Below are 26357 nucleotides of genomic sequence, written 5' to 3' on the forward strand. Positions count from 1 at the left end.
GATATTTATACAATCCATTGTTTCAAGATTATTATAAAAGTTAACCAAGAAGTAGGTACTATTATTATTAAAGGTTAGTTGTAAAATTTGATAGCTCAGCTCTTCTTTAGACCTACATATCGTTGTGGGAGACAGAGTATTAGCAACATAAACTACCAGTCCACCCTTTGGTCTACCCGAGACACCCTGACTAGCTGGTACGTGGAATGTTTTGTAACCCACTAGATGATAGGGAGTAGTCGACCACGTTTCTTGAAGGCAGACTATCTGATGCTCATTTACCGTGTCTAACCACGGCTGCAGAGTCATTTTTGTACGTAAACCTGCAAAATTCCAGTACAAGATTGAAAAGCTCAGGTTAGTAGTAAGTAGAAGTTCATTTGGCTGAGGAGGTGAAGTTTCAACTGATGAGAGGTCGGGTGCACGCGTGTGCGAACACACCGAAGAGACCACGGTCTCTATCCTGTGATCAGAGTCCTTGAACTGGTGAAAGTTAAAGGCGTTTGTACAGATAGAAACCACCGGGGATCTTTCCACCATTGTATTGGAATAGGCGGGAGAAGTATGTAGCGTAGTTCTGACCTCCTTAGCTTTTAATGTAGTCGGGATTAATTGTAAAATAGTATGGCCTTCAGTCGGGTCTAATTGTGTTCCAGGACTGGATAGAACGCCAGAAATTCTAGGGACCTGGTTTATGCTATCTGGGTTTACTGACGGTCAATCAACCATTTCCAGACAATCATATCGATTTCTGGTTGGAAAACCCCGCCATCCATCCATAGGAAAGTGAACTCTGCTTGGGTGCCAAGACTGAGCCTGCCACTCCCTGCTCCCGTTTCTACATCTATTACCCACAAGATTCCAGGACCCTTCTGGGGCATGTTGCCAATTTGAAGTAGGGAAATATTGATAGCTATTCACTGGAGGGTAAAAGAAGGAGAGACGTTGAGCATCAATTCCCCCCTTTTTTTCCAGTGATGGCCCGGAACAAATATAGTCAACTGTAGTTGGATCGTCACAGTTTACTATAATACAGTCACCTTGTATTGTTTTACGTTCGTCCCCGATCCATGTTACTCTGCGAACTGTAGAGATTCTACTTGAGTAACGGGGCTGTAGGGGCCTGTTTAGGCTAAGCCACTGCAAAACCTTGTTTTGAAGAGACCAAGATGGTTAATCTGTACCATCGGATTGCTCTGGGATCCCGTTGAGAATAACCGTATAGGGGGACGCCTCCGGTGGAAGATGAATGGGGCGCCTAGGCCGCGCTCCCTTTTTTACCTCCCCCGAGGGATTTAATCCCGGCGTTTTAGGTGTAAAAGGTGTCTGATTTTTGTTGGCTACTTGGGCAGGACCTTTCACCAGTCCTGAGAGGGCCTGGGACGGGACAGTGGGCATACTAAGCGAAGCCAAGCCCACGCCAGGAATTGACTGGGAAGAAGCAGATGGTGTATTGGGCTTAGGTTGCATGGTAGGAGCCTTAGCAGCTTTGGTCGGCATACCTCGGGGACCTGGTTGTGCCGATTGAGGAGCTATATTTAGAGGTTTAGGTTTCCCCCCCCTGTTTTGTTTGAACTAGACTAGACTGAGTGGGTGGCGTAGCAGGAAGTATCGCTATCTGTTTTTCGAGGTGCATTAAACTGCGTTCCAGAGGTTTTAAGTGGTGCATAAGAAGCTCCCTGATGCTGACTAATATGTATGTGGTGGTGTTACAAGTCCTACAAGAACCCCCTGCCTGGCCCATGATGGAAGGATTATCGGGCAAGTCAACTAAATTAATACCAGGAGAGTTGGTAACCTTTGGATCACTCAGGCTGGAATGGACAGGCTTCCCCCCCCCCGGTCGCTGAGGGGGCACCATATCTGGGTAGACTCGTGTTTTTCTTGCCTTTCCCCCGTTTTGGAACAGCGCCCTCCCTAGCCCCACGAGACTGCTTGACTAATGCTGTCTCTTGCGATTGGCATAACTGTAAGTCTGGGGTGATTTCAAGGTCTTCTGACACATGGGAATTTAACGAAGGCTGGGTGGCTGAGAGATCCACCGTACTAGGGACGGTATGGATTTCTGCTGCAGTTTTAGATGGTATCAACAAAGGGATATTGGTACCTTGCTGGATAGGTGATACCGCTGAAGCCAGGAGGCCCATGGAAGAGCGTCTCGCGTTCGCAAGGTCTTGGGATACCCTGCGCTCCAGCAGAGAGATACTCTGATCGATTGCCTCGTTAGTTCGAGAGATAAATTGGTCGATCGGACATGTTATCTGGACGACGCTCATTGCAGTTTTACTCCTGCTCCCTCTGCCCATGGTAGCTTAGCCTAAGGTTTACACTATATTCCGTAGAGACCTAGGAGATAGTTCTTAATATAGGTCCGGCTGTGAATTATACAGTACTTGTTAGCTGGAAGGAGGACGTTCCTAGGATGAATAGAACAATTTACCTTGTGATGAACTAAAGAGGGGTTGCCCGGTCCGGTCTTACCGGTCACTAACTGGCAGCAACGGGCCCGCCCTTGGCCCGGGCTTCGCCCGGCGTCCCGCGAGACGGGGCTAGTGACGCTTTTATGCGCCTCCTGACGCTGGGTGATGCCGCTCGGGACCTCAAGGGCTGCCGGGAGTTGTAGGCAGCCCCTCGCCACACTCCACACGGCGGCCCGGCTCGAGATGGTAACAGAGCAGCTGGGCGGCGGGAGACAGGCGGGAGGACCGTGGGGTCTCTGGAGCAGGTCAGTTTTCAACAGTGTTTGCACAGGGTCAACTGGTTGGAGTGCCAAAAAGGGAAGCCAAAAAAGGTTCTATGATAGGACCACAGTGACTGTGCCATTTTGTATGCACATACACCACCCATGCATGTAACTACAAAATACGCAGGTGCTTTCCTTTTTTTCCTTTTTATTTTCTGATCCAGGTATGATTGGTAAATAAAAAAAGGGAGAACATTAGTGATTTTTTATAAATTTAGTGGATGAGGGAGGCATCAAAGAGAGCAGTAGTGGAAGTAACATGGAGGGAGTGGATGGGGAAGCATCAGGGTGGAAGGGATAGATGCAACACGGAGGGGGAAACAGAAGTACATAACATAAGTGAGGGAAGGCGATGTGGAGCGTGGGGGAACAGAAGCACATAGGCTAGAGAGAACACAAAGAAGGTGGTGCTTGGCTTTTGGAGTGTCTGTGTGTATCTGAGAGGGTGTGTATGAGAGAGTTGGTTTAGATGTTTATGATCCACTATTCCCCAAACAAATATATTCACAGAAATATTTTTTACAGAAGCTTACATGAAATATCATTTTAAATAGGCAAAAGAAAATATTAAAAAATAGGTAGCCTATGAGACAGGATTAATCGTGGATAACGTAATTCTCTTACTTATTTGAATGATGAGAAATGAAGGGCTGCAAAACCCAGTTAACGAAAAATGTGCCATACAGACGAATAAGTAATATAACAAGTCTTGCCTTTAGGACCTTATATGTATACTGCTATGCAGCAGATTAGCCTGAGTGCTGAAATATCTACTGTTCTTTAACATGGAGGGAAAGTAAGCACCAAACTGCATGACATGCCAGGTATGGGAACACATGGAGAGAAATAGTGCCTTTCCGCGAGAAATGGTATAGTCCAAAGCTCTGTTTTTAATATAAAATCAGGGCCTTCGGTGGTCATATCATTGAAAATACAAGATTTGAAAAAAATATTATTGTCTACGGGTGCTTCAGGAAGACAATTTCAATGGACTGGAATCTAGAGAATGCTAAAGTGATTGTGGTATTTTACTGACCTCTGCTCGTTGTTTTCTATCAAGAAAGTTAAATAGAGTCAGTTGCCAGAAAAAAAATAAAGGGGCATATTATCAAGGGGGTTTATCTCCGCTTTTTTGGCTTTAAAAGCCAAGAAAGCGGAGATAAAATTATCTCCCTATTACCTAGCTGTCGCTAACACCAGTTAGCGACAGCTAGTAGGAGATAGCGACCATCTTGGGCCCCGCTTTGCATGTCAGTGATAGTTATCACTAATGACATGCAAAGTGGGCGTGCCAAGATGTTAGCTACTGGAAACAGTCGCTAACATCGCTATCTCCTATTACCAACTTTTGGAGATATTCGCGCTAAGCGCGAATATCTCCAAAAGCTAACGCCTGCCCTGAGCAGTTCTTAGCCATGTTATCCAATGGGAGGTGGATAACATGGCTAAGAGCATTAGCTCGGTAATGCATGAATATCGCTGACTTTTCAGCTATATTCATGCATTGCGGCCGTTTTTTATCGCTTAGGAGATAAACCTTGATAATAGCAAGGTTCCTAAGCGATAAAAATCGCCGCATCTCGGCGATAAAAATATTGCCGCTAAGCCAACATAGCGATAATTATCGCTAGTTGTTGGTAATACGCCCCAAAGTCCCTCAGCAGAAAGCAATTCTGGTATTTTACTGACATCTACTGGTTGTTTTCTATCAAGACAGTTAAATAGAGGCAGTTGAACAGAAAAAAAGTCCCTAAGCGGAAGCAGACAAGTCCTAGGGCTGATCTCCAGAGCCCACAAACTACATACACATATAAGTATATACTAAAGTATATAAGTATATACTAAAGTATATACAAGAGGTCTCGAATGCCCGACCTAAAAACAGCAGAGTTCGCAAAGTTTTGCCCACTCTGCATTTCACTTGGAACGCTAAGTTCTGACAAAACTGAAGCAAAACGTAGTGAAGTTTTTTCTCACTCTTAGCTCACCAACATTAAGGGGCTGATTACGATGTAGGTTGTATCGCGACTCTAACTGCTATTTGGCTGGCCTCCTGACTAGCGACTCAGGGACAGAAGCCTTCAACAACCTGTCTTTGGAAGTAAAGACAGCGTGTCCCTATTAAAATAGCAGGGATTACGAATATTAAAACACTCATTCTCAGGAAGTGACCTAAGCATCTAGAACTCCATAGCAGAAGCCACCAGAACAATTACATCTTTTGACACCTTTAAAAGGTAAGTGAAAAAAATATTGTTCTAACAGCACTTTCAGATTTCAATTTTTACATTACTGAAATATGTGTTAAGTACTAGCCGCTTAACCAAATGATGGTCACTCTCACCTCAACCTTTTGCTAGATGAATTCTTTCATCCCTTTCAGCTATTTGTTATTGTGGCATTTCGCCAGGGATTTCAAATAGGCTCACGGACACCGGGGTACTTGGCAAAGAGGGTTTTATTATTTTATACAGACGCCTCTTCTGTATTGGTAGGCGGTAGAAGGGGAGGGGGTCGTCGATCTCTTCTGACGTGCTTCTCGCTGTTCCCAGTCTCCGCTCCCGGTGTCTCCTGGGAGTCGTAGGCCGAACTTCCGCCGTGGTCCACGCCTGTACAGCAGACGCAAAGAAGAAAAAGACACCAGCGTTAGGGCGGTACCCTCGTGCGGGTAGTAAAGGGAAGGGGTAGTGAGGACACACACGTGCTATTTACTAAACAACCCTATCTCAGTGCCGGTGCGTGGGGGGGTTTGTTTACACTAGGTGTGCCGAAGGCTCCTCAGGGTGGTTTACTCCACCTCCGTCCCGCCCAGCCCGTGAAGCGAGCCCGTACCTGTTCTAGCCACATTTCTCGGGAAGTGTGGCTGGGCGCTGCGCTGTCCCGTTGGCCTCCCGGCTTGTCGTTGGAGTCTCGGTCTCCGCCTCCTCCTCCTTCCGGGCTCCGCTCTCCTTCCCTGGAAGACTCCGTCCTCCACTCCGTCCTCGGCTCTCCTCGCCCCTCCTCTGTCCTCGACTCTCCACGCGCCTCCTCCGATCTTTGCTCTTTCTGACTCTCCTCCGCAGTCCACCAGTCTTCCTCTCTCCTCGGTCTCCAGTCCGCTGCTTCCGCTCCGTCTTCTCGCCAACAATCTCCTTCTCCACCTCCGGGTATATCACACACCTGTGCAGAGTTCGGGCTGGGTTTTACCTGCATGGGGTGGGCGGTGTCTGTCTCCAGCTCCGCCCAAATAAAGAAACATGGGTCTGTTGTCTGCATCCCTGGTTCATAGGTCGCGTCCGCTGGCGTCTTCCAGGCATCTGTATGCTGTGCGAAAAGAGGGGAAACGTTAACAGGTAGGCCAGGAGGGCCCGAGTCCGGGTCCTCCTCGTCACAGTTATATATTAATATTACATTTATTTTTCCATCTGACATTTTCTTTTTTGGGTGCGTATATGTAAATAAATGTTGATGTTTCCATTTTGATGAGATATTTTTACATAATGTTACTATGTAAACGATTCTGACATCTTCAGACCATTTCTCCTCTATATAAAGCCTTTGAAAAATAAATACATTTTATGGGTTGTGGTCAAATATAGGAACATTGGAAACATTCTTAAAAGAACTCTGAAATAGTTTTTGAAACAGTTGACAGATGACAACCTAACAACAAATTCAAATCATTCAGGACTCCATATATGGGTTCTGGAGTAGTGTTCTATTCGCAAAAAACCCATCAACAACCCATCAAGGGTAGCAAGCGTTACATAAATGCGAACTGTTTCCCTCTTCTATCCCTCCACTATCCTTCTGAATCCAAATAACTGACTAACATATCCACCACTCAAACTACTTTCATATTTCACTATAGAAATTCACCACTAATCCTTTATGGGACATTGGCGTAAAGACTAAATACAAACATCTCATCGTCACAGAAAAAAGTAAATACTATCTTACACAAATAGAGTCGGCCCAAAATTCCACCAAGCAGCTATTTCAGGTGGTAACCAAACTCTCCACACCCCCGACAGGTACTTCTATTGAAATCTCACTGGCCCTATGTAATTCCCTTGCCAATTTTTTCAAAGATAAGGTCAGTCAAATGTATTCAAACTTTTCAACCCAGGCTAATTTATATCTGCCCACCCCAAACAATTTAATCAATACCCCCACCACCGCATTTACAGAATTCAGTCAGGTCTCATTTGAGCAGGTACGAGAGCTTATCCTCTCTATCAAATCAGGATCCCCCCAAGACTCCTGTCCCGCTTCTATTCTCAAACTCATGCCTGTCCCCATTGCCACAATCCTTAGTGCAGTTGGAATACAATGTTTCATACTGGTGTTTACCCTTCGGTTTGGAAAAAGGCCATAATCAAACCCTTACTCAAATAATCTAACTTCGATCCCTTAGAACCAAAAAAATTATAGACCCATAGCCTGCCTCCCTTTTCCATAAAAAATCATTGAAAAAGTAAGGAACACACAATTAGCCCAATTCATCAATCACAACAATCTGCTCGATGACACCCAATTTGGGTTCAGGAAGGGGCATGGGACGGAGACAGCCCTCATTATGGCATTGGACGAGATAAGGATGATCTTAGATAAAGGTGGTGCGGCAGTCCTGTAGTGTAATTCCTAGATTCCCAATAGGCTCTGCGCATTGGAATAATATATCCTATAGATGTGACGTAGGACTTAGGTCTACTAGGTCTCTATCGAATATATTAGACTTAATTGTGAGTGCCAGCTACCTCAGAGGTCACTAGAAACTTTCTCGAATAAACAAGAAGGGATTCGTTTCTGACAACCGCAAAAACATATCTTCAGAGTCATGGAAACAATAGATAGATATTTCACTCAGTCATTCGTGCATGCTTCGTTTCACCCGAGGTACAGAGAAATAGTGATACGGGCGTTTTCAATAAAAGTATTTATTGAACAGTCTTCTTTCTCATGCAGAGGAAATGAACTGCTACAATCGTAATACTAGCTGTAAAGTATAATGCATACAGCAAGAAGAATGTTATAAAAAAATACTGTAAAAGCATGGTATGGTTTCTAAGCCATAAAATACATACATAAATAAATAAAGACTAAAAGTACTCAACTGGTGCTTCTAAAATACTCCTACCCCGATGTACCTAACCTAAGTCTAGTACGAGGGAAGGAGTAAGTGAGGTGTAGAATAAGTTTAGTAATCTTTTGCCAAGAATCTATCCAAGACTTCTCTTAGGGTCTAATCAGCTCCGTATCTTGTTTTAGAATGAAGGAGGTCTGGATTTCTTGGTCTCAGGGCTTGATTTCCAAACACCCCGCAAGGGGAGCTTGGAAACACTGGAGCTGGATTTCTCTGCAAGAGAAAAAAAAGCGTCTCTCTCAATGCGTCAGCTGGAGGGTCGGCTTCCTTCGGCACCTGCTGTAGCAAGATGCATCGGGCAAGTAGATAGTCGAACTGCTCCAAACCACTGTGTGTTTGCTAGGGCAAGTGTGGGCATATTTATACCGAGTTTGACGTAAAGGTGGACATAATAACGTCATCAAAGAGTCGCAGTTTTTTTAAAACTCCATGAGTTCTTGGACAAATCAATATTCAAGCAAGAGGAAGTCCCTATCTGCTGAAGCCGAGTTTTCCAATAAATCATTGTGGCTTTTCGGAACTAGTGGCAGTATCCATGCCTGTTTTTGGACTGCATGGGCTATGTCTAAATATGGTTATGATTTCTATGCCTATATAAGGACAAGGTGATTTATACCTATATAAGGGCATGAATCGGGAAAATTACACTAGGGTCCTAACATGCTATACAACAGTCCTGATCCTATTGGATCTGCCTGCGGCTTTCAACACGGTCGATCACGCCATCTTGATCGACCGTGTCTCTGCCATTGGCATTGAGCAAAAGGCCAGAGCTCTATTAACTTCATATCTCGCCAATCGCACTCAGTCTGTTAAGCTTGGTGAATTCTACTCTCAGGTCTTTTCCCTCCCTTGTGGGGTGCCCCAGGGATCCTCCCTAAGTCCGACCTTATTCAATATCTAAGTGTCAGACCTGGCCAAGATCATTAAAACCCACAGGATGAGGTTAGCCTCTTATGCCGATGACACCCAACTTGTGTTGGCAGTCCACAATGATAGACTAGAAGTGGTAGCAAATTTTCAAGAGGGGATGCGAGACATTAGCTCTTGGATGGCACATAACTGCCTGAAGTTGAACTCCGATAAAACGGAGGTAATGACCTTTGATAGTTTATCTCCCAGTTGGTCCCCTACTTGATCGCCAACCGAGTTTGGATCGCCTCCTCAAAGTGTTACTAAGGTTAGGAATCTTGGAGTGATGTATGATGACAAGCTTTCGTTTATACACCATGCAAACTCGGTGACTTCCTCATAATTCTTTATTCTCAAAATGATTAGGAAACTCCTTCCTTTTCTCCCTCTGAGCGCAGAAAAAACCCTCATGGTCACATTGGTCATTTCGAAGATCGACTATTTCAATGGCCTCTTCTTAAATGCCCAGGAGAAAGTCCTAAATAAGCTGCAACTCGTTCGAAACTCAGCAGCCAGAATATTGTCTAAATTTAAATCTGTCTCTCCAGTTATATGCCAACTTCACCGGCTACCGGTCAGGAGCCAAACTAAATTCAAAGCACTCTGCATCGCATACAGGGCAATTAACAACTCCGGACCTGAGTTCCTAAGAAGATCATTAAGCCCGTACACCCCCAACAGACCCTTGCGCTCCTCCTCAGCTCGCTCCTTAACTGTCCCATGTACTAGGAAATCATCCTGGGGAGATAGACGCTTTACGGTTGCCACAGAAACATTATGGAACACCCTCCCTTTTCACATTAGGGCCAGTCCCTCCGTTCTGACATTTAGGAAGCTTGTAAAAACTTGGCTTTACAACCAGTAATCACTCATTCCAACTGTCTGCTCTACTATCTTTTTAGCGCTGAGACACCTCCGGGTAGTTATGCGCTATACAAATCGCATACATAAATAAAATTAAGTTCCGGAGGGGCATGCAAGTCAACAAAAACGCGCTGTGACACCTCATCAGGGGTAGTAAGCGCTATATAAATGCAATTACTATACAATACAATACAATCAGTGCTAAATATATAGAGGTGCTGTCTGACACATTTTTCTTAGCACTTTCTCTTGACAGTCCACCACGTGGTGTGGTTGTCTGTCTAGCTTTGAGCAGATCATATTAGCAGAGTGTTTAAAACATCAACAAACCTAAATAGGTTTCTGTGGAGTTCCACCCACCCATAGTTTTTATATTCATACTTTATGAAACGAGACTGTGCTCGGGCATTATGGGATATTGGATTGATTTATATTTGCAAGCAAATATGCTGCTATAAAGGGAATAAGTTAGATTTTGCTGAATAAATTACCAGGTGTTCATTGCAGAACAGTCACCCCCCTCAATGCCATGTCATCCTTCAGTTTATTTTACATGTGTTGGACTGCGAAGTCTGTAGCTGGGATGTTGTGGCTGTGTATGTATGATTACTTGATTGGCCTGAAAGTCTAAGTTCCCGTTGAACTGAGAAAGCTGAGGGGGTTGAAGGTCCTCGGTAAAATGGACTACTCATTTCATCTTCGTAGATTGATTAGGCATTTTGCTGATAATTACAACCACTGTTTAAAGTGCCAAGGTGCAAGTCAGTTTTGCACTATGGAAAAACCCCCTTCAAGGGAAGTGCCACTTACTGCTGCCGGGGTTCAGCTGGTGGAAGCTGCAGGCGATGCGGTGGAGCAGCATAGCTCAGGATGATAGAAGCTGCAGGTAAGTAATTCAGAATTAAGTGCCAGGGGACTGCAGCGCCTGCCCTGCTCCATCCTGTTCTGCTGTCACTGAGTAGGGGTACTCGACCAGCTGTGCTGCAACACACCCCGACTCCGGGTGTATGACGTTACAACGCATGCTGTTACAACGCAGTTTTTACAAAGCAAACCTTTACAACGCATAGCGCTTTGGGTGCTGGATAGTGAATAGTTTAACTTACTATTCCAACTCCAGTCCCCGTGGACACTAGGGAAGGTGTTGGATAGTACATTAAATCTATTCCCTATCCTAGAGCGCCCCCCAATGCAATGCGTTGTAATGGTTTTCGTTGTAAAACCTGTGTTGTAAAAGTTTCGTTGTAAAGGATGTTTCCCCCCGACTCCCCATTCCCTGGGAGGATAAATAGAGAGGCAGGCTCCCAAATTGGGTGTCATCGAGCAGGCTCCCCAGCTGAAACAGGAGTTCCTGTGTTGTGCCATGTGCTGCCTAGTCACATGGAGGGGGGGGGGCGCTGAACTCTTCCAAGATGGCTGAAGCCTTTGCAAGGTCCATGTGAGTTGAAGTGGGCTACTATGATTGAATGCAAATAGAGGCATGTAAATCCGGGTTGGGCGCCGGTAAACTTTGCCCACCCGGCAGTGTTTTTGTCGAGCAAGGAGTGGCCAAACTCTGCAAACTCAGCTGGCGGAGTGGAGTTTACCACCCACCCCGAGCTATTACCTGATGCCAGGGGCATTGCAGCTATATCTGCTATATATTACCCATGTACAGGCAGTACACATTGATAAAGCTTTTTCACTGCTGACAGCCCAGCTTGATGCGCCGAGGGGATCATTGTTGGTACTCATGCACAGGAGAGTCACTAAGGTAATCTTGTCTGCTGTGTTAACCAGTAATAATATTAGTTGATTGTGATGATTTTTATTGAACATAAGTAGCACTTGTTATAAAAGGGTTGGAGACCCCTTGTCTGCAATATCACAATTGGAGGTGTGTGGTGTTTGGTCAATGGTTTGGCACTGGAGTTTTGCAGAGCTACAAGGGGCAGTGAGTGGCGCAAGCTACATTGGACCAATGAGAAATGCCTTGGGACCTGGCACTTAGGGGGGGATTTTCACGCAACGCAGCACCGCCCGCAGTGAGGCTGCGCTGCGTCGTGCGACAGGGAGGGAGCAGGAGAGCGCCATATCTTCAGAGATATGGCTCTCTCCTCCCCTTTCCCTTGTGCTAACACTGATTTCAGCTGCCGTGCGCCATGCACACACCTTAGCGCCGCAGCGCTGGGGTGTGTGCATGAGTGTAGCATAGGTTTTCTACAGTAAGGGTACCCTTCCTGTACAAAATACTATGCTAGGCACAATTCTAAGCTATTACCACTTTGCATATGTGCTGCAGAAAAGCATAGAGAAATGAAAGCATTTCTCCTCTTAGCGCCTCCTTTGAAGGGGCAAAATCATGTTCACAAATCTGTGAGATGCTTCCTACTGGGCACCCCCAAGGTGAAGCCAGGCATGCCAGCGCTAATGGGGCCATTCTGGAGATTAAGCAAGCTATTGCCCAGAGTGGCAGAGTGGGACCCATGATTAGAGTAGGCACCGAGGCGAGAATTATCGAGTCAGCGAACAATGTGTCGGGAATTGAACCCTGGTCCCGGGCCAGACCTCTGCATCAGGGAGTGCCGCTTCTAACCAGTGAGCCACACATCTCCATGTGCTCAGGGTACACTCACACACCTCCTCATCTGGCTGTATGCTTCAGTAATACAAGATGCTATGGGAAATAGACAGTATGAGGAGAATGGGCTACTATAGGGTATACACCCGTTACAACGCATCTTTTACTCCGCACTACCATTACAACGCGACTTTTACTCCGCATACCATTACAACGCATTGCGCTGGGGGGCGCTCTAGGATAGGGAATAAGTATAATTTACTATCCAACACCTTCCCTAGGGTCCACGGGGACTGGAGTTAGAATAGTAAATTATACTTACCACTATCCAGCACCCCAAAGCGCTATGCGTTGTAATGGTATGCGTTGTAAAAGTCGCGTTGTAACGGTATGCGGAGTAAAAGTATGCGGAGTAACATGGTACATCCTACTATAGTAAACTGACCACTTTGTCAGAGTTGAATAACCAGTGATCAGATGATGAATTGAGTTATTTTTCTCCCCTCAATGGACTGCATAGAAATCACACAATGAACTATGCTTGTGCTTGAATCCTCCAGGTCCTCCACTACGTGAAGAAAGTCAATATATCCCTTCTGAATGGTGACCGGATCTACTTTGATGCGAATGGTGATGCCCCGCGTGCTTATGACATTCTCAATGTGCAGATATTTAATGCTGATGACATCAAACTGTTGACTGTCGGCAGCTTCGATCCCCAACAACGTGATTATGTCTATGTCAATACGAAAGCCATCGTATGGGCTCAAGACTCTCGGGTAAGAGGAAAATCTTTCATGAGCACCCAAGGTGCATCAGTCCCTAATGGACCCTCTCCATTGTACGTTGGCATCAACATTTTAATTTCACTATAAACCGTGGACATGTTTTAATTGCTGTTATGATAATCTGCTGCTCTTTGGTTCCTTTACACACAAGGGTTACAATAACTAAAAATGTTTTAATATCATTTTTATCTCAGTACCTGTTTTGTGACGTTTTCATCATGGTGGTATGTTCCACTCTTTTTATGATTTTAACAGATCAAATAAAAGTAGTTTTTTACTTTACTTACTTTACTAATAGATCCAATACACATAATCCTCTGACACATGTTTAAACAATCTGCAGAAATATCAAAACATCTGGAAGTACCTGGAACACATGCCTGCATGCCAGTGAACTGAGCTTTATGTTTGGGCTGACATATTGCTGCTCATTGGTCTTTACTCCTTGGGTTCATCTTTTTAAGCAATATAACACTGCTGCCTATGCTAACACTTCACAAATAAATAATAAATACAGCAATTACTCCAGCCCCAACATATCTCCACTGAAATCATACTCTTTTCTGCCTAATCCTCCCCTCAGTCCTGTCCTCCCTAACCATATCATCCATTCTCTGACCCTGTCTATCCCCATCAGTGTACTATCTCTACTGGTGTTGATTCCTAGTCTGAGTGGTCACACCCTGTGATCCCTCTCTTCTAGTCGTCCTGCTGTGAGAGGTCACATCCCATGTTTCCTCTCATCCAGCCCTCTAGGCAGATTGGTCACACCCTGTGATCCTCTCTTCTAGTCCTCCTGCTGTGAGTGGTCACACACTATGATCCCTCTCTTCTAGTCCTCCTGCTCCGAGTGGTCACACACTATGATCCCTCTCTTCTAGTCCTCCTGCTGTGAGTGGTCACACACTATGATCCCTCTCTTCTAGTCCTCCTGCTCCGAGTGGTCACACACTATGATCACTCTCTTCTAGTCCTCCTGCTGTGAGTGGTCACACCCTGTGATCCTCTCTTCTAGTCCTCCTGCTGTGAGTGGTCACGCCCTGTGATCCCTCTCTTCCAGTGCCCCTGCCCAGAGTGGTCACACCCTGTGATCCCTCTCTTCTAGTCTTCCTGCTCTGAGTGGTCATACCCTGTGATCCTCTCTTCTAGTCCTCCTACTGTGAGTGGTCACGCCCTGTGATCCCTCTCTTCCAGTGCCCCTGCCCAGAGTGGTCACGCCCTGTGATCCTCTCTTCTAGTCTTCCTGCTTTGAGTTGTCACACCTTGTGATCCCTCTCTTCTAGTCCTCCTGATCTCAGTTGTCACACACTGTGATCCCTCTCTTCCAGTGCCCCTGCCCTGAGTGGTCACACTCCTTGATCCTCTCCTCTAGTCCTCCTGCTCCGAGTGGGCATACCCTGTGATCCTCTCTTCCAGTGCCCCTGCCCTGAGTTGCCACGCCCTGTGATCTTCTCTTCTAGTCCTCCTGCTCCAAGTGGTCACGCCCTGTGATCCCTCTCTTCTAGTCCTCCTGCTCTGAGTGGTCACGCCCTGTGATCCCTCTCTTCTAGTCCTCCTGCTCCGAGTGGTCACACCCTGTGATCCCTCATTTGTAGTCCTCATGCCCGGAGTGGTCACGCCTGTCATCCTCTCTTCTAGTCCTCCTGCTCTCAATTGTCACAGCCTGGAATCCCGCTCTTCTAGCTCTCCTGCTCTGTCTCGTCACACCCTCTGAACCCTCTATTCTAGTGCCTGCGCTGAGTATTCACACACTGTGATCCATCTCTTCTAGTCCTCCCGCACTGAGTGGTCATGCCCTGTGATCCTCTCTTCTAGTCCTCCTACTCCGAGTGGTCACACCCTGTGATTCCTCTCCTCTAGTACTCCTGCTCCGAATGGTTACGCACTGTGATCCTCTCTTCTAGTCCTCCTGCCCTGAGTGAACAAACCCTGTGATCCCTCTCATTCAGTTCTCCGGTCTTGAGCGGACTCACCCAGTGATCCCTTCCTTCTAGTCCTCCTGCTCTGATTGATAATACCCAATGACTCCTACCATCCTGTTTGCCTCACTCCACTATTCTATTCAAGAAACAGTGTTGCTCCTCTGGGATGAAAAACATTCAATTTGGTGTGTTTGGGGAAAAAGGTGTCCATAAATGTAGCACTGAACTGCATAGTATATATTCACATTGCAAACTGTTCAATAATATCCAGCATACAATCAGTTTTTAGTAGCAGTTAGTTACAGGTTATGAACTTTACAAATGTCATCATCATGGTAATGGTTTGATTTAAATATTGAGCAAATGTGCAGCAAGGGGCTCCAAATTGTATCCAACATGTTTCAGCCTAAACATCAAAAGGCTTTCATCAGGACTATAGTGATCCCTTTGTAACTTACATTTCAATCATCTTGCTATGTAGTCGATACATATGCAACCAATAAATATGAACACATTTATACAAAGATACTTGTATCTGATCTCAGTGTTTTTCCAATGAGACAAAGAATATCATACATACATACACATCATTAATGTCCACATGAGGATGCAGTGATCTTTAACCTGCAAAATATGACATGCAAATGTGATGGTGTCACATTCTAGAATGTACAGCGGTGCAGAAATATTTCTCTTGACAGATAATCAAATTCACCCAGTTATTAAGAGTGAGAACCCTCATAGGAGAGGATGGAGAATATCTCCCTGTAGTCATACACCATATCTTAAAGAGGAAGGGGGACATACATCAATATCTTGTCAAGGCGAGACCTACAGGTTTGCATTGACAAGACTCCCACTTACTTCATCAAGGGATCGATGTCTCAGATGTTACCGCGCCTTGTGATCTCAGGAAAAGAGATCAATCAATCAATCAATCAAGACATTTATAGAGCGCGCTACTTACCCGTAGGGTCTCAAGGCGCTAGGAGGGGGGGTGCCGTTACTGCTCGAACAGCCAGGTCTTGAGCTTCTTCCTGAAGGAGAGGTGGTCTTGGGTCAGGCGCAGGTCGGTCGGGAGGGAGTTCCAGGTTTTGGCGGCCAGGTAGGAGAAGGACCTTCCTCCTGTAGTCGCTCTTCGGATGCGGGGTACGGCGGCGAGGGCGCGGCTGGTTGATCTGAGGTGGCGCTTGGGAGCGTAGAAGTTGATTTGGTTGTTGAGGTAGCTCGGGCCTTGGTCGTGTAGGGCTTTGTGTGCGTGGGTGAGGAGACGGAAGGTGATTCTTTTGTTGACGGGGAGCCAGTGCAGGTCTCTCAGATGTCCGGAGATGTGGCTGTTACGTGGGATGTCGAGGATGAGACTGGCTGAGGCGTTCTGGATTCGCTGGAGTCTCTTCTGGAGCTTGGCGGTGGTTCCGGCGTAGAGGGCGTTGCCGTAGTCCAGTCGGCTGGTGACGAGGGCCTGGGTGACGGTCTTCCTGGTCTCGGTGGGGATCCACCAGATGATCTTCCGTAGCATGCGTAGGATGTTGAAGCATGACGAGGAGACGGCGTTGACTTGTCTGGTCATGGAGAGGGAGGAGTCCAGGATGAAGCCCAGGTTGCGTGCGTGGTCTGTCGGTTTGGGTGCGGTGCCCAGGGCGGGGGGCCACCAGGAGTCGTCCCAGGTGAAGGGCGAGGAGCCCAGGATGAGAGAAAAGAGAGAGTTATCTTTGAAGACAGAATGAACAAGCAGTTTTTCTTCCATATTGAGTGACTTGCATCTTGACTCCTCACATGGATGCGTGACATAGTGCATCAAACTTGGGGGCGCCTGCTTTTCCATTGACACTGTAGTCTGAGAGTTCCACTGTGTCTTTCCAACAGTGTTATTACAAGACTGTAAGTTAATAAGCAGTCATCACAATGGTTCATGGAAGGATATATATTTACAATTTCTAATAGTCTACAATCAGTCATGAGGGACAAATACATATGGTAGTCCTAATAGAAATATATGAACACAGAACAAATTTTAATGCAGATGGATCAATTTAACAATAGATAAAACAACTGCACATCTTCCTAATATTCTTCCCATACACAGTAAATACGCGACCAGACATTACTACCGATAGTAGCTCTCCAAATAGCCAGAACCCAAAGGCCTAAAATGTCCAATTTAGAGTGACCCTGCTGTGTAGCCATATTTCATGGATTTCATTTGATTTCACAGAATGCCATAATTTTCACTCATGTGTTTAGGTCTTGAGGTGAAAGATTAACTATTTTCCTTTTCTCAGGGAATGGCTTTAGTGTTTGAGAGGGTTGTCAATGTTTATCCTATGTAGTTCTTCTGTGTGATCCTTTTCTAAAACGTGACAAATGAGGCGTGTCATGATTTTGTTACGCCTTGTAAAATTTCTGTGTTTGTTCATACATAATCATACTTTCCTCGTTGTCATCACAACATATTTTAGATGCACGAGTACGTTATTAAATAAATTACCTGTTTTGAATTACATGTGGCAGGTTTATTCATTGCTCTCAATGAAGGGGGACATTTCACCTTGAGCTGATCCCCTTCCATGCATTTTAGAGCGGCTACCAGATGGCTAAAATATCGTACCTAGTTTTGGTGACATAGCCGGATAAACTCTCAGCACTCAATGTTTCAGTTTCCTCAAGCATCAGGCCTGCCAAGTAAGGGTGACTTGTTGCTTCCACTCTCTCATGTATTATTAATTTAAATGCTACCAACAATACTGGCAGTAATCTCCCCCAACTTGACAGGTTGTAGCACAATAATAGTAATAACTGGAAAAGCGACTATTGTCAAAACCACGTTGATCTTTATTGATGCTAACTCTTCCTTCCCAAAATGCTTACAGTAATGGGCATGCCCAACATTTATGGGGGCGGGGATGAAGAAGACATGCTATATCCCCTTCCGCACCTGTCAGATGCCCCTAGGAAATTTGTAAGGTAACATCCAAACCTGATCTTCAAAGATTATTCTCTATGTTGTTCAGGCATGTTGTGTCTTCCACAGAATTTGTTAATAATCGATTGTAAGGGAACAAAGGGTAGAGTATGAAAAATTAATCAATCTAAAAAGGAAGGTCCACTCACTGGTATAAAAAATATTTCCAATGACTCTCCCCTCTTTTCCTGCCTCGTGAGTACAGCTCTCAATAAAAGGAATGGAAGATGTCCACTTTCGTTTTGTTTTAAAATCATGTTCTCTGCTCTATGCAGTAGGCTATAAATGCCCTCTAGGTTCTGCCTCATTTTTAGTTTATTGGCCACATACCTTCCTCCTTATCTTAACTAATGCAATTTTCAGTTTATTAAGCATGGCTACTCTTGGTTGACTCAGTCATTGTATTGTTGTGTTAAGAGCTGGCCGGCAGCCAGAATTTATTTTTATGCTTCTCTTTTGTGAGCCCTAAGGCAGTCTCAAGACAAGTTTGTCTTATTGCTGCAAGTGCTTTTATGTGACCCCAAAATCATTGTCTTTGAGACTTTGGGAATGTTAAACAAATGTAAATTATTAAGGTCCTTTAAGTCTTGAACTGCCTTGGACATTTCTGCTCTATTCATAGTAACATGCAGCACTTATTGATGCAATCTCCAGCATTTTTATCTGGCAAACGTCAATGGATCCCTAACCTTTCCCCCACTGGGTCTTAATGAGGCACCATGATCCTCACTATTCTGGCTTCCCAGATCCTATCAACAATGTGGCTAGACAGGAAAATATATGGTGTACCACAGAATTTTCACTTCCCCACAAATCTCCTTATTTCTTAGCGAAACCACATAGTTCCAGCTCTAATCCTGTTTAACTCAACCCCCTGCGTTTCCATTATACAGGTACTAATGACTCTGGGGAAACTGAGTCAACAGAACAATATCTAGATAGGTGGTAATGTTCACCTTCAGTTCAAAGAATTCAGGACATGGTACATAACTTGAGCAGATGTTTAACACCATAACGTCCCACTTAAAGATTCTGCTTTAAATATTTTCACCTAACAGCTATAAACTCTGCCTATGATTATTTTATGAAATTCCTCTCTACCTCAATCTCTCTGTTAGATCTAATCTGTTAGTTGTGTCTTGTCTTCTCTCTCCATTCTTTCTGAAGATTCCATTATCTGTCAAGGATAACTTATTGCAAGGTACCCCTTTCAGATTGCACAAGTTACTTATGTTTCTTTACACCCATATAATCTGTGTCACTCCACAGGTTCCAGTCTCTGTCTGCAATGCAAATTGTCCCCCTGGATACAGAAAGGCTGCCAAAGAAGGAAAACCCATTTGCTGTTTTGAGTGTGTTGCGTGTTCAGTTGGGGAGATCACCAACCCTTGTAAGTTTGATATGTGGAATACTTTTCTACAAACTAAAATCACAATTGACTTGGTTCCTTCCTAAAAGAGAGTACAATAAATGGTAAACTTACCTCTGTATACATGTTCATTCATTTCATAATGAAGCATAATACATATTACTAAGCGGTCTGAGAAATAATATGTAGAAAATTGTACAAACCTCTCATGATATGCAAGACGTCATCAATTCACAAATCAAGGGGGTCACTTTTTAGTGTTTTACATCTACAAGGGGGAATCCATCAAAGAAGCGCCACATGCCCCAAATGCTAAACTCCTGGTTCACCAAAATTAGAGGTAGACAAAGTCCCAGATTTCTAGTGGGGGTGCATTGGCTATCTCCAGCCAGGGGAAACCTGTGACGGTCAACCGGACTGTAATTGCCACAAGCCCATAGGTCAATGTACTTGAGAAAGACCACCCTACTTATAACAGTTCTTCAAACTTAAATTAGGGGCATTAGTTATATTATTTTCACTTGGATCAAAGACACCTTACTCAGGGATCACCTTTCTGTGTTTTTCAAAGAAGCTTATATGTTTACGTCTTACTTTCTACAGCTCTGCGTACAATTAATTGACCTCTGAAAACTATCTTTTAAACTATGTTACTGTGCACAATGAAATCCTACAGATGTTGATCTGTGTTCCCTTCTCTGTTCAATCTGCACATTAAACCTGTTGTAGATTTTCTAAGATGCCTATATGCTGATGAAACCTAGGATTACATACAGAACAGGAAATCCTTTACAGGCAATGGAAAATGTTTCTAACCGAATAATATAACATGACGCCATACCAAAAGAGATAAATCCCTCTCATCTGCCCAAAAGCCTCTCCTCTCCATATCAAAGCATAAATGACTGCCCTAGTACACAGGACATTAACCAAACTGTCATGAAAAAATAGATCAGGCCTCATCAAGGGAATTTATATACAGCAGCTCGTACAAGGTTAGGCAAAAAATCTCAATATCAACTTAAGCTCCTTAAGGTTTTGAAAATCACCACTAAACAAAGATTGAAGCTTGCAGCACATTTACTATGCCTACGAAGGCAATAGCAATACCTACTGTCCAGTTAGCACCAATCAAGGTAGTTGTGCATAGAGCTGAATTAAGCTGCTCAATTGATCACTAACTCTCACTAACCACTTGTGACTTCAAACAATGATATAATGATATACTCCCTACCTTACAAAACAACCAATATGTTCTGGTGCAGAACACTCACTCCTCATCATTGAAGTATTAAGCTTTGGCAATCTTTCTCTCATGAAAGATAACACCATGACAGACTCCCTTCTCTGAAAGTCCCTAGTCCTATCTTTCAGCTTCCCACTCCTATTTAAAAAGAGAAGCATGACATTTCCTGATTCAATGCAAGGATTAGCATAGTTCCGCAGCAAGCGTTGGTCTTGACCTGTACAAGCACACTGTGTCAGAGCTGAGACAGGAGGAGTGGGAGGCATCCAAAGCACTCATGAGAGGAGAAAAACTCATCTTTCTTTAGCAAAGTTGAGGTATAACGTGCTCAGCTAGCCTAAAAATGGAGGGTCATGCTGTGCATAGGAGAAGCAGCAGCAGCACACTCACAGCCCAGGATTCTCATTTTCAAATCACTTCTGCTGCATAAGCACTGAAGTATCGAGTTCCTGATACCATTATGAATGATTAAGGCCTGAGACAATGTACAGGTGAACCTAAATAGATCTCTCAATTCCAAACACTCCTTTGACAACATTCAAGTGACTAAAACATTAAATACCCATACTTCTCTTTATGAAGCTCTAAATTCTATTTTTGTGAAAGTGTAGCACAATATCTTTTTTCCTAAAATAGACTTATTCATTATTTAGATGTTCAATATAGTTATGTAAAGTTTCATTAGGTTTACTTAGAACAAAGGTTAGCTCTCATTTTCTATAAACATGTTTACAATTGTATTTCTCATTTGCCATCACTATTGATAACTGAGTCCTGAATTTGGTAAGATGTCAACTACTGCTCTATCTTACAATCCACAAATGCACGTCTGACCCGCCCATTTTTGGTGATGTAATTGCTGAGCAACTTGTCACAGTAGCTCTCTGCTCCTGTTGATTGCACCATGCCCCTCCAATGTTTGAATGCTTTTAGCACGTGTTTGTGTATGTGTGAATATTTGTGTGCTCACCCTTCTGCAAGACAATAAAAAAGTCAATATGGGATAGAGATGCAGTTTAGCAGGGGAACTACTTTCACACCAAACACTTTCAAACTGCAACAGATACATTTGTAAGCATCCATAAATATCATTGAATGTTTCAAAAGGTGGCTGACACATCAAGCATGCAATAGTTTATGAGAGGTCACCTTACCAGGGAAATAGCCAAAAGGGGTTGTTCAAAACCCTTCTGTGTATAATATTGTCATAAAGTGTTTACTGTTTTGACACTGGATCTTGCAGACAGCTATATCTTCCTATAGCTAGACCTAAAAATGTTAAGGAAGTGGCTACAATAACTCAAATTGTAACACAACACCTAACAAAACAAAACAATTTTTAAACAATTTTTTTTCTTACAAACGAAGCACATGCATTTTCTAGGTGCAAATAAAACCAATATATTTTTAAGTGGATAATTATGGCTACAATAATAGCTTACGGAAGAGGGCATGAGATGAGCGGCTTGGACCTACTCACTAAGGCAGAGGTACAACAAAAAGTGTATGGAAGAACAGTGTCACCTGCAAGGATGATTTCATATCTAAAAGAAACAGACTTAAATGGCGCCAAAGTAGTATTTTGCTATATTATTAAATTAGAGTTATTCCACATGTTAGCTATACTATTGAAACTGGGATCAATATATGCGATGGTTGTGGTGAGCGGTCTTCCTCAAGTTCTCCCTGGCTGACACAATTGGGCATTTAAAAATGTTATTTTTTTCGGGGTTTACCTGATGTAATGGATACAATAGTGATAATATGGATCCTTCTAGACTTAATGTTATATCATATTGCTCCTGATTGTAGGATGTGTGCTAAAATCCCTTCATATATTTTATCCAATACCCCTCTTTTTTATCTCTCCTTCCTGCTCTCCTTTACTTTTTCTTTATGTACCTTTAAAACAATAAAATCCAATAACATTTTTGAAAATCAAAATTTGACAGTCATTCTAGCCCAAAACAGGCACTCATTTACTCACTGTTTAATTTTTTTATTTAATAGCAAGACAAACCTTTCAACTATAAAAATAAGCCTCCAATGGTAAAATTGGTGTTCAATGAATAGCTGAGTAAATTAATTTCCTACCAGTGTATTTGAGTAACTTTTGAATTCAATTATTTTTTGATTTATAGTACTGTGTTATGATTTACAGTTTAACTCAAAATATGGCTTCGTATCCATTCTTTTCCAGATACTGATGATTGCAGCAAATGCCCTGATGATCAATGGCCAAACCTAAAATATGACCAGTGCATCCAAAAAAAGACTGAATTCCTCTCATTTGAAGAGCCCCTGGGTGTAATTCTTCCCACCTGTGGTGCCTTCCTGTTTTTCCTCACTGCATGTGTGCTGTTCCTTTTTATCAGGTATCGCGAAACTCCCATTGTGAAAGCCAACAACCGTGGACTCAGTTACCTGCTCCTCGTCGCCCTCATGTGCTGCTTCCTCTGCTCATTCATATTCATTGGCCGTCCTGGGAAACTCACCTGCATGCTCCGACAGACTGTCTTTGGAATAATTTTTTCAATCAGCATCTCTTCTGTCTTATCAAAAACTATAATTGTAGTCATTGCCTTCAAGGCAATAAATCCAAACAGCTCTGCCAGAAAGTGGCTGGGATCAAAGATGCCAAGCTGTATAGTTCTCTTCTGTTCTATGATTCAGGTCCTCATCTGTGTTGTTTGGTTGCTCGAATCACCTCCATTTCCAGAACTGAACATGACGTCTTACAATGAGAAGATAATCTTTGAGTGTAATGAAGGAGACACCTTCTTCTTCTACTGCATGCTGGGATACATGGGCCTCCTGGCCACAGTCAGCTTTCTAGTGGCCTTTCTCTCAAGGAATCTCCCCGGAAGCTTCAACGAGGCAAAGCTAATCACCTTCAGTATGCTGGTGTTTGTCAGTGTGTGGATCTCCTTCATCCCAGCGTACCTGAGCACACGGGGGAAGTACATGGTGGCCGTGGAGGTGTTTGCCATCCTCTGCTCTAGTGCTGGCCTGCTGGGGTGTATTTTTGTTCCCAAGTGTTATATTATTCTCATAAGGCCTGAGAGGAATACCAGAAAACTTCTAGTTAGAAAAGAGTGTTTCTAATGCAAAAACAAAATTATTATGGCATGAAAGCAAGCCTTGCCCATGAGAGAAATATAGTGGGTGACAGTAAAGAGATTATGATGGAGAAATCAACCTTTTACTATACCACTATATGATTATATAATATATGCATAAATATACAAAGGAGCAGAAGTTGAAAAGCATGCAGGTCACATCTCCCAAACATGGTGGGTCAGGATTTAAAAATGGGGTGTAGACCACCATTTGTCTAAGCTTAGCAGATACTATGGAGCGCAAGCTGCTAGCAAAATTTATACAATGTGGAACTGCTATCCCTAGGGTAATCAAATAGCAGTGTTGAAGTCTTGATGAAATTTGCACGAAGCAATAAACACCATTTACCAGTGAGATTGCCTGCGAGAAAGGAAACGCTGCACAGATGTATTGACCTTACTGAAGTACAGAATTGACTTCTCAAAAACGATTGAGACATACCAGCAACTCAGGATTTACTCATGGAAACTGAACAGGAAGGGGATCAATTTTTAATCAAGGAAGAAGATATTAATTTTTGGACTTGCTTCTTCTACAAATGATCAGCCACAAGTGACCAAAGTGATTGATGTGTCTGACACAGTGACAGGCCCCTCCTTGTCTCAACCTCTTTGCGAGTGTGATGAAAAATCATTGCAGCAAATGTTTCCTCACTTCTTCATGTAAACATCTTGGGAGTTCAAATGTATGTTTTAGCATCTGTTAACAGAACTTGTAAAATCATATTAATAAATTTAAGTTCTGAAAATGGATTGTTGATATTCTTTAACAATAGATTATGACATGACTTCTCTTTACATTCATAGCCTCTATAGCGTAATAAGAACATACACTGACGAGCCAGTGCAGGGCATTATGGGGAGATCTGAGGTGTTCCACTGAGGGCATTTAATCACAATCTTACTGTCTGCTTCTGCTGGCTTTGGATCTAGTGTTGAGTTTTTTAGAATGCCTTTCCAATGATTCATGCAGTACCAAGTACTTCTTGTCGATCTACTTATGGCCTGTTGGGAGAAAAGGATGTATTTTTCAGAGTAGAGAGACACACAGATTTGCATTCTTTCCACTATGTTGAATTTTGGGCCAATTATAAGTTTGGGGACAAAAATGTTCACTGTATAAGGACTTTTGAGGAGGTACAGTGGATTCCAAGGCATGAAGGCCAGTTGAAGGGTAGAGCAATGGATACAGATTCTCCAAATACTATGAACTTTGTTTTTAGACCATTCATTCAGAAGAATCTGTCCCCCATCCAGTGGAATACAGGATGCAGTCACAAGTTGATGCCGGATGAGTGCTCTCCTCTATTGTTCAGCAGGAGGTGGATTTTTGTATCATTTGCATACATTTTTAAGTTTGGCTGGTACACTCAGAGCTGGGCCATGGGATAAAAATACATTTTAAACATATTTATGAGAGGGAAGAATATTAGGGGCAGTCACAATGCACAGGGTATGATGAAGACTGTTGGCTGTGGTTCGAAAGAAATGATATAATTAGGCTATCTGGTTCTAGGTTTAAATCTATAATCACTGATAAAACCCACCGAAAGGAAAGTAGCCATCACCAGTGTAAACATATAAACACTGAATAAACACCTTCACAACCACAAACTAAGTGCTATTCAAACAAAGAAAAAGCTGAGTGAAAGAGTAATTTTTATTTATTCCTGAAGGGGTCAATATGATGTACTTGTGTTTACAAGGCAGCAGCAAGAAAGACTGGGGTAACATTCTGCTTGAGTTTTGTTGTTTTATTGTTTCTTCTTCCTTCTGCTTATTCAGTTTTGTGGTGTTTGGTCTAAAGATGCAGGGGCATATTTACGTCTTCTGGTGCATCTCTGCAAATCAGCAGGGATGCGTCAGAACAGATGTGTCACGTAATTCCCCCCCCTGCACCACCACAGATGCGTCGCATTTACAATGCGGTGCACCATGGTGCAAGGAGGGGCAGATGCGTGACGCATCTTGAGGCGCACGGGTGGCGCATTGTTGGAGTCGCGTCGAAAGAGCGACGCAACTCCTGCAATGCAGAGGGGCTGCCCATAATCAACATGGTGCCTCACTCCTTACGCCTGCTTCAAGCAGGCGTAAGGATTTGACGCAGCAGCGTCGGAAAACTAACTCAGTGAAATCTTGTAGATTTTACTGCGTCAGTTTTACGGGGCTTTCCTGCGAGGGAACGCCCACATGAAACCTGACACAGGTTTCATGTGGTGCAGGGCTTTACAACGTGACGCATCTGCCTAGATGCGTCACGTTGTAAATAAGTCGCAACGTGGCGCATGGTTTACGCCGCCGCTGCGTCACAAAAGTGACGCAACAGCGGCGTAAAAGTGTTGCAAGGGGCTTTTAAATCTGCCCCGCAGAGTCTAGAAGCATGTTCTAGGTCTTATTTAGTTATTTTATAAACTGTAGAGAATTAGGAAATATTAAAATCATATTTGATATTTTAACTACATTTGTTTTTACTGATCGGTAAAATGGCTGGTTTCATTAGAATCTTTCCCAATATGTACCAGAACATTTACGCATGTACAATGGGTGTAATCCTTTGATACATTTGCCCCCTTTCCTAGCGAGTAAGTATTGATTGTACATGAATTTCCAAACATCCCAGGCTTTAAGCATTCAATGCAAGGTGTAGTGACAGGTAAATGTGAAAAGTGTGTTGTCACCAAGCATCTGATATAGTGTTAAAAACATGACACCAGATGTTTGGTGAACATGGAATGCAGTGTCACTTG

At 43.6% G+C, this 26357-nt stretch overlaps 1 protein-coding gene across 1 annotated transcript in view; it reads left to right on the plus strand.

Annotated features, from left to right (window-relative positions):
• The window catches only part of LOC144774126 (extracellular calcium-sensing receptor-like), a 76361-nt gene extending 52765 nt beyond the window's left edge, over nucleotides 1–23596 (plus strand). The window contains exons 4-6 of the mRNA XM_078659150.1: nucleotides 12765–12983; nucleotides 19146–19266; nucleotides 22692–23596. Of these exons, the coding sequence (XP_078515276.1) occupies nucleotides 12765–12983; nucleotides 19146–19266; nucleotides 22692–23596 (1245 nt within the window). The remainder of the gene's footprint in view (nucleotides 1–12764; nucleotides 12984–19145; nucleotides 19267–22691) is intronic.
• Nucleotides 23597–26357: the final 2761 nt, after the last annotated feature.

This window comes from Lissotriton helveticus, chromosome 8, assembly GCF_964261635.1.
Source record: "Lissotriton helveticus chromosome 8, aLisHel1.1, whole genome shotgun sequence".
Classification (NCBI taxonomy): domain Eukaryota; kingdom Metazoa; phylum Chordata; class Amphibia; order Caudata; family Salamandridae; genus Lissotriton; species Lissotriton helveticus.